The sequence below is a fragment of the Pongo abelii genome, chromosome 19 (assembly GCF_028885655.2).
Source record: "Pongo abelii isolate AG06213 chromosome 19, NHGRI_mPonAbe1-v2.0_pri, whole genome shotgun sequence".
Taxonomy (NCBI): Eukaryota; Metazoa; Chordata; class Mammalia; order Primates; family Hominidae; genus Pongo; species Pongo abelii.
The window spans coordinates 41,258,619-41,267,217 of NC_072004.2; the positions used below are offsets into that span (position 1 = coordinate 41,258,619).

The 8,599-nt window shown below is 43.4% G+C and overlaps 1 protein-coding gene across 2 annotated transcripts; it reads left to right on the forward strand.

Moving 5' to 3' along the window:
* The first annotated feature begins 238 nt into the window (after positions 1 to 238).
* Positions 239 to 7,931, forward strand: LOC100433226 (small ribosomal subunit protein uS9-like). Of its 2 annotated transcripts, none has more exons than XM_054535593.2 (2): positions 239 to 371; positions 3,750 to 7,931. In XM_054535593.2, exon 2 carries the CDS (start codon positions 3,794 to 3,796, stop codon positions 4,298 to 4,300), a length of 507 nt encoding a protein of 168 aa, XP_054391568.2. In that variant the 5' UTR covers positions 239 to 371; positions 3,750 to 3,793; the 3' UTR covers positions 4,301 to 7,931. The 2 variants fall into 2 exon arrangements, with proteins under 2 accessions (XP_054391568.2, XP_054391567.2); XM_054535592.2 differs by having other exon boundaries at positions 278 to 540.
* The last annotated feature ends 668 nt before the right edge of the window (positions 7,932 to 8,599 follow it).

Below are 8,599 nucleotides of genomic sequence, written 5' to 3' on the forward strand. Positions count from 1 at the left end.
CAGGTCTAATCCATCATTTCACAAATAAAGTGACTTCCTGACATCCCCCAGCTAAATAAATAATAAATAAATAAACTCAGGTGCCAAATTGAGAAGGGGTAGACCCCATGGTGGCTTTGAAACGTATTGTGTCCACTTGGCGAAGTGGAACTACATTTCCCAGCATCCCCTGTGGATAGGTTTCTGGTTAGGGTGGGCCACAGGAGACATTCTCATGCAGATTTGGGGGCGGCAGCGAAGCAGCAGCCATTTTGTGGCTCGTGTTATTGTTTATCTGCTGGTTTACCTCCTTGGCTTGGGCCAGCAGCTGGGCCTAAAACTGCTCCGCCTTCCCCCAAGTCCTTCTCCAGCGTTTCCTACTCCTAGGCTAGGTATGTACTGAAGGAACGCAGCTGCTTCTGCAGGATGGCCATACTATCAAGGTCAAAGGCAAAGAGAATTGACACGGTTTTAATTTGCCTTTGTGGGTTCCAGCTGGTATTTGCTTTTCTCTACGCCTTCCTGACTGCCTTCCCTGACGTCTTCAAGTTCCAGGATCAGGTGTGAAGATAACAGCTTTACAGGGATTGCTTAAGCAGTTCCCACAATTGTGTAAGATTATATGCGGTATATATGATATATAATATACATACCCTAGTGGGTTCTGCTCTGCTTCAGTCTCTTCTGTGCTAGAATCCTGACGGTATTATCCTGATTGTATTATAATGATTTTGTAATCCGGTAAATGCATTATCTTCTTCGGATTTGCACTTCCGAAAACTTTTCATTCAGAATGGTGTGTGGTGGATTAAATCAGGGGTGTCCAATCTTTTGGCTTCCCCGGGCCACATTAGAAGAAGAATGGTCTTGGGCCACGGTTAAGATAGGCTAACATTTACGATAGCTGATGAGCTAAAGAAAAAAAATCGCAAAAAAATCTGATAATGTTTTAAGAAAGCTTACAAATTCGTGTTGGGCCACATTCAAAGCCTGGGCCGCATGCAGCTAGTGGGCCGTGGTTTGGACAAGCTTCAACTACATTGAAGTCATTATTGCTGTGTTGCCCAGGCTGGAGTGCAGTGGCCATTCACGAGCACAATTATTGCGAGCTACAACCTTAACCTCCTGGGCTCAAGCAGTCCTGCCTCAGCCTCCCTAGTAGCTGGGCCTACATGAATTTTGAAGAACAATAAACTTGATCAGATAAACAGTCAGTTCATGTGTGTAAGCTTTTCACAGTTGCCTACCATAAAAATTGCTATGTGGACCAGGTGCTGTGGCTCACGCCTTTAATCCCAGCACTCTGGAAGGTTGAGGCTGGTGGATCACTTGAGGCCAGGAGTTCGAGACCAGCCTGTCCAACCTGGTGAAAACCTGTGTCTACTAAAAATACAAAAATTACCTGAGTGTGGTGGTGCACACCTGTAATCCCAGCTACTCAGGAGGCTGAGGCATGAGAATCCCTGGTACCAGGGAGGTACAGGTTGCAGTGAATCACTGCACTCCAGCCTGGGTGACAGAACAAGACCCTGTCTCAAAAAAAAAAAACGCTATGTGACAAACTAGAGATAATATGTACATATTTCTGAGATATAACAGAGATAAATGTCCAAAGAGATAACTTTTGTTTTCTAACTCTTTTTTTTTTTTTTTTTTTTTTTTTAAGACAGAGTTTTGCTGTGTCACCCAGGCTGGAGTGCAATGGTGCAATCTCAGCTCACCGCAACCTTCGCCTTCTAGGTTCAAGGGATTCTCCTGCCTCAGCCTCCCTAGTAGCTGGGATTACAGGCATGTGCCACCACGCCTGGCTAATTTTGTATTTTTAGTAGAGATGGAGTTTCTCCATGTTGGTCAGGCTGGTCTCGAACTCCCGACCTCAGGTGATCCACCCACCTTGGCATCCCAAAGTGCTGGGATTACAGGCATGAGCCACTGCACCCGGCCTGTTTTCCCGCTCTTATTATGTACCCACAAAGCAATAAATTGAGCAAGTTGAGTAGTTGCCTCTGAGTGGTAGGAAGTGATGAAGGGGTAGGAGTGAAACTGTTGCTTTTGCTCTAAGCCTTTTTAGCATTATTTGGCCCCTAGACTAGTTGCATGGAATATTTTGATAAAAAATAAACATTGGTTAGAAAAAAAGTTTTAATAAAAGCAAAAACCATACCACCTATTTGTAATAGGGTGGGCAAGAAGAAAGAAAATAGGAAAGGTTATCATTTGAGTTAGACAGTAGACTTCAGTACTGGAGAGTTTCCAATACAAGTTGAAAGGAAAGTCAGGTTTAGGGAGGATTAGGAAGCTGTGAGATTTAAAAGGATAATAGAATGAGCTCTTCCTTCTTTAACAGTCATTTTCTACAAAAAGAACATCTTGGCAACATAGTCTCAGGCTCCCCCCCTCCTCTCCACCTCTCTGCCTTCTCTTTTTATACTGTATTTATTGTGCTAAATGAATCTAAATCCCAGAAATAATTGAAACAAAATAATATTTTGAAGCAGCTCCTTTCAGAGCTGTGTTTCATAGACTTCAGGAGTCTTGAGTTCTGGGATTGGTATAGTAATGGCCATAAAAAATAATTTTCACTTAAAAAAAAATTTGGCTAGCCACTTGGAGGCTGAGGTAGGAGGATCACCTGAGGTTGGGAGGTCAAGGCTGCAGTGTGCTGTGATTGCAACACTGCACTCCAGCCTGGGTAACACAGTGAGACCCTGTCTTAGAAAAACAAACCAGGCCAGGCGTGACTCATGCCTGTAATCCCAGCGCTTTGGGAGGGTGAGGTAGGTGGATCACTTGAGGTTAGGAGCTTGAGACCAGCCTGGCCAGCATGGTGAAACCCCATCTCTGCTAAAAATACAAAAATTAGCCAGGCGTGGTGGCACTGTACCTGTAGTCCCAGCTACTCAGGAGGCTGAGGCAGGGGTAGGTTGAGGCAGAAGAATTGCTTGAACCCCGGAGGGAGAATTTGCTGTGAGCCGAGATTGTGCCACTGCACTCCAGCATGGGGAAAAGAGTGAGACTCTGTATCAAAAAAACAAAACAAAACAAAACAAAATCTTCAATGGCAGAATAATTACTAGTTACAAAATTACATGATGTGAGAGAGGGTCCCAGCTTAAATGCCATTTACTACCCATAGTCTTTAGGTTCCTTTCCATCCTTCCTTCCTTCCTTTCTGTTTTTCTTCTTCCCAGATAACAAGCTGAGAAATTTAGAGTCTCGCCCTCTAGCCCAGGCTGGAGTGCAGTGGTGCAATCTCAGCTCATTGCAACCTCCACATCCTGGATTCAAGCCATCCTCCTGCCTCAGGCTCCCGAGTAGCTGGGACTACAGGTGTGTACCACCATGCCTGGCTAATTTTTGTATTTTTAGTAGAGACGGGGTTTCACCATGTTGGCCAGGTTAGTCTCGAACTCCTGACCTCAAGTGATCCTCCCACCTTGGCCTCCCAAAGTGCTGGGATTACAGGCATGAGCCACCATGCCCAGCCTAAGTTTCTTGACAAAGAAAATTATTAGGATTTTTTTTTTTTTGGTGTGTTATGTTGAGGGTGAAATGAATGGATGAATGGTAGATGAGTTATCCAAAATCAGATTGCATCAGACAAGCCACTGAGAAATAAGAGGAATCTATCACTTGCTAGTTCCTTGTGTGTTATGGGTCCACTAACTTTTTGGCTATATTTCAATAAAGAAAACAGAAAGAACTCTAAGATATTCACCATATGTTCTATAAAATGGGTGCATTGAAATATATGACACCGGCTTTTCCAGGGGCAGTGCTGCATGGTGAGGATCTCTCATCTACGCCCATAGCCATGTGGTCCAAGAGCCTGCTGCAGTCCATGCAGGTCTTTGGACAGAGGAAGATGACCACAGCCATGGCGGGCCGCAACCATGGCAGTGGCCTCATGGAAGTGAACAGGCGGCCCCTGGAGATGATGAAGCCATGCACACTGCATTACAAGCTGCTGGAACTAGTTCTGCTTCTGGGCAAGGAGCGATTTGCCGGCAGGGACATCCATGTCCTAGTGAAGGGTGATGGTCAGATGGCCCAGATTCATGCTATCTGTCAGTCCATCTCCAAAGCCCTGGTGGCCTGTTACCAGAAATACGTGGAAGTGGCTTCCAAGAAGGTCAAAGACGTCCTTATCCAATGTGGCTGGACCCTGGTGGTGGCTGACCCTCGTCGCTGCAAATCCAGAAAGTTTGGAGGCCCTGGTGCCTGTGCTTGTTACCAGGAATACTACCCTAAAGCCCATCATGAGTTATCAGTAAAAGTCCATCATTTTGTAATAAATACCTATGTAATAAATAACGTTTGAGTTTAAAAAACTAAAACTAAAATAAAATATATGACTCAATGGGCCAGGGAGACAGTGCTGGGGATTTGGCATTAGGAGAACTGTAGGGGGCAGCAGCATCCATGGAGGCTGAATGAGGTGGGGACTGTGAATGACCTGCTGAAATATGAAAAGAAGTTTCCATCTGAGAAGGCAGCAGGCTTAGTGTCCAAGAGTCTGCAGTTTGAAAACACATCGTGCCTGGCGTGGAGCAAGTACAATGATGTTCTCCAAGGTATCAGCCTGCCAAAAGGGGCTGCTATTCAAAAGGGGGTAAAAGACAACCAACCAACCCAACAGGGCTCTATACCTGGCTGAGGGCACTGCCAGCTGCTGGAATGTGAAAAGGCCCTAAGATACGTGCAAGAGCTGCCGTGGGCAGAGAAGCCAGGCCAAGGAGCTGCAGAAAAGAGAAAGCCTCTGTCCTTCCTCTTTTCCCTCCCCTGTTCTAAGTCTCCACCATCCCCATCTCTGCCCTCCCCCCCCAAACTCAGCTCCTCATCCTCACGTCCCTGTGAATTCCTGGTTATTAAGACCTTTTCCCACCCCCATGCTTAAGGCTTTTAAGTCTCCTTTTAAATCATCTCCCTCCAGGCAATTCCCTCTCAACATCCTCTCACCAGCTTACGGAAGCCCTCCTGATGAGATTTAGGAGATAGACAGGTCACATGACTATCTCTATGTGGATTATTTCTACATAAGAAAAACATCCAGTTTGGATTGATTCTTAACAGCATTAATCTTGGAGTTTCAATTTTTCAAAATAATGTATCAAATTTTGCCATTGTTCTAGCATATGGTGCAATATAAAATGGTTGAATGATATTTATGCAGGGAAGAAAGATGAAGTCAGGAGGCCTACTACATGGATCCACTTGTGTCACCGTGTGAGGTGATTAATAAACTAAGGAAGCCCATGACTGAGCAAAGGGGCTGGAAATGATTATGTCAGGATTGTTGGCTCTTTTGATCAGTGTTATGTTTCAGTTTGATGGCAAAATCAGCCTAGAGCCCAGGTCTCCAAATTTCTAATTTCACGGTTTCCATGAAACACATGAACTCAAGAAGTCAGAAAGAAAGGTTTCAATTCTGACTCTGCCTCTTACTATAAGTATGTGAATCTGCAGAAGTTACTTAACCTCTGAAACTTTCCTTATCTGTGAAATGGGGAAATACTTGCTGGGAGGATTAAATGAGCTAACCCAGCAAAGGGGCAGACAGAGTTTAATGAAGGGTAGCCTTCTCCCTAGCTCCTTAGTGCTTGCTTGAGAGCTGGAACAAACCATAAGGATTGCACAACTCCCAAATTCCCAGATCACATCTTAAGCTCTTAGGCTTAAATTTTGCTTGGCTTAATCATACTTATGTGCTATGCTGGGATAATTCTCCAAACCTCTCTGGAACTGAGTTCATTGCTCTGTGGGATGAAGAAATAACAGTCTATACCCTTAAGACACAAGGTTAGATAACAGCCAATTAATGCTTACTAAGTACATTGGTATCCAAGGATGAAAGTGCAGAGTCAAAACATATTTTCGGCTGGGCTGGGTGGCTCACGCCTGTAATCCCCACATGTTGGGAGGCCAAGGCAGGCAGATGGCTTGAGCCCAGGAGTTTGAGACCAGTCTGGGCAGCATAGCGAGACCTTGTCTCTGTTATATTTTAAATTAAAAAAAAAATTTTGTTTTAATTTAGGCCTGGCAAGGTGGCTCACACCTGTAATCCCAGCACTTTGAGAGGCCAAGGCAGACGGATCACTTGAGGCCAGGAGTTTGAGACCAGTCTGGCCAACATGGCAAAACCTCACCTCTACTAAAATAGAAAAATTAGCCAGACATGGTGGCATGCGCCTGTAATATTCCATAATTCGACGCAGATGATTAGGGCATCTTCTGCTCTTTTGACTAAGAGTCAATGGCTCCGTTCTCCCATCCCACTTTCTTTCCATATCCTTTTTCAGGTGTTTCAATGTCTAATCCAGAAGAAACATGGATTTCCATTTTATTAACACTCATAAATTTAACTATCGTATATGTTATTCCAAAAATGCACAAGAAAGATTATTTGTAATGGAAGGAATATTGGATTTTGAGGGAGCTGATGTTCATTCTCACCCTTGATTTGCCATTTACTGACAATGTGATCTTAGGTAACCTAAGTTCTCGTTAGCACTAAAATTTTAGGAAATGCAAATGAGTCTTTAAAAGGGAAATAGCTTAGCTGAAAATTCACTTCCTTCCCTTTCTAATTGAGAAATTGAACACCCTCACAGTAACATTTTAATATAGACCCAAAACTGAAAGGAGATCTTCATTTTAATTCTCATTTTTTATCTTAGTCTGGTACTTGGCACATAGTAAGACATCAGTAAATATTCAATGAATAGAGTGGCTTCTCATGAACATGTGACCAAAAAGAATAATGTTTCATCATGTAAGAACTCAATTAAAAGAGAATTAACTAAGCATCTGCTATTTGGCAGCTGTATCTGCCAGGCATTCTAATTTTTTATCTTTCATAAAAATTGAGATGAGGCTGGGTGCAGTGGCTCACACCTGTAATCCCAGCACTTTGGGAGGCCGAGGTGGGCAGATCATGAGGTCAGGAGTTCGAGACCGGCCTGGCCAGTATGGTGAAACCCCATCTCTACTAAAAATACAAAAAATTAGCTGGGCGTGGTGGCGTGTGCCTGTAATCCCAGCTACTTGGGAGGCTGAGGCAGGAGAATTGCTTGAACCCAGGAGGCAGAGGTTGCAGTGAGCCAAGATCATGACATTGCATGCCAGCCTGGGTGACAGAGCAAGATTCTGTCTCAAAAAAAAAAAAAAAGTTTAAAAAAATTGAGATGAATGGATATGACCTCTGTCTTCCATTAACTTATGACTTTGGGGAGAGATAACATGTATACATAATTCAGTGTAATAGGAAAAGTGCTGGGAGTCTTGCGAGGAAAACCATGCCTCATCCTCATTTTATCACTAACCAGTTGTATGAATGTGAGAAAGTTATTTATACACTAAGACAATAGCTTCATCATCTGTAAAAGGTAATACTACATGATCTGGCCTCTAAGGTCATTTCTAGCTATGAGTCTGAGAATGATTCTATGCCTCTGAAACATTAGTTTAAATGCCTGTTGTTAAAACCTCCTAAATATTTATTAAAGATAACCTCTTCAATACACTTATTTTTCCATCTACAACTAATAAGCAAAGCCACACAAAACAGTAGTGCTTACTTCTCTCAGAGGATACTTCCAAGACCCTAGTAGATGCCTGAACCTGCAGACAGTACTGAACCTTATGTATACTATGTTTTTTCTTATAGATACCTATGATAAGGTTTAATTTATAAATTAGGCACAGGGCTGGGCATGGTGGCTCGTGCCTGTAATCCCAGCACTTTGGGAGGCTGAGGCAGGCAGGTCACCTGAGATCAGGAGTTCAAGACCAGCCTGGCCAAGATGGTGAAACCCCGACTCTACTAAGAATACAAAAATTAGTTGAGCATGGTGGTGCACGCCTGTAATCCCAGCTACTTGGGAAGCTGAGGCAGGAGAATCGCTTGAACCCCAGAGGCGGAGGTTGCAGTGAGCCAAGATCACCCAGCCTGGGCAACAGAGTGAGACTCTGTCTTAAAAAAAAAAAAAAAAAAAAGGAATCTGAAAAAAAAAAAAAGACAAAACCAAATTCAGTAACTAAAACAATATGGAAGATTAAAAAGAACTGAAATAATGTGGAGGAGTCAGTCAGAAGTTCCTCAGCCTAAAAAAAATACTATGACCTATATTCTAGCAAGTAAAGATAGCAATAGCAGATCTTGGATTCAAATCCATTGCACCAGGACAAGACTGGCTGGCAGGGGTGAAATCTTGAGGAGAGATAGCCTGTGACCTGTCACTAGGACTCTCTGAGACCCCTTGAAGAGGATTCAAATTCCAGCCCATGTCATTGCACCAGAAGTGGGAAACAGCTGACTAAAAAGCTTGCCAAAAAAGCCAGGCACCTGGAGATAAGACTCAGGAAGCGTTTTCCAAACAAGAAACAAAAGAGTGAAGCAGGAGGCCATGAAAGAGAAATCCTGGAGTTGTATGCAGTTGGTGAAGAATCAATGTTTTCTTCCTCGCAGTCTCTGTGGAATGGTCACAGGCAAAAACATGAGAAAAATGAAAGTGCAGAGCTCTATTAGAGGAAGAGGAAAATGATTGATATGAGGAAAATCTCCATCATCGCATGGAATATTCCATTTTACACAGATTTCTTCTGAAGGTCAAGGACTGAA

Bases quoted from the DNA above. Each gene is read 5' to 3' on its own strand.
- LOC100433226 (XM_054535593.2), top strand. From the start codon at position 3,794: ATGTGGTCCAAGAGCCTGCTGCAGTCCATGCAGGTCTTTGGACAGAGG.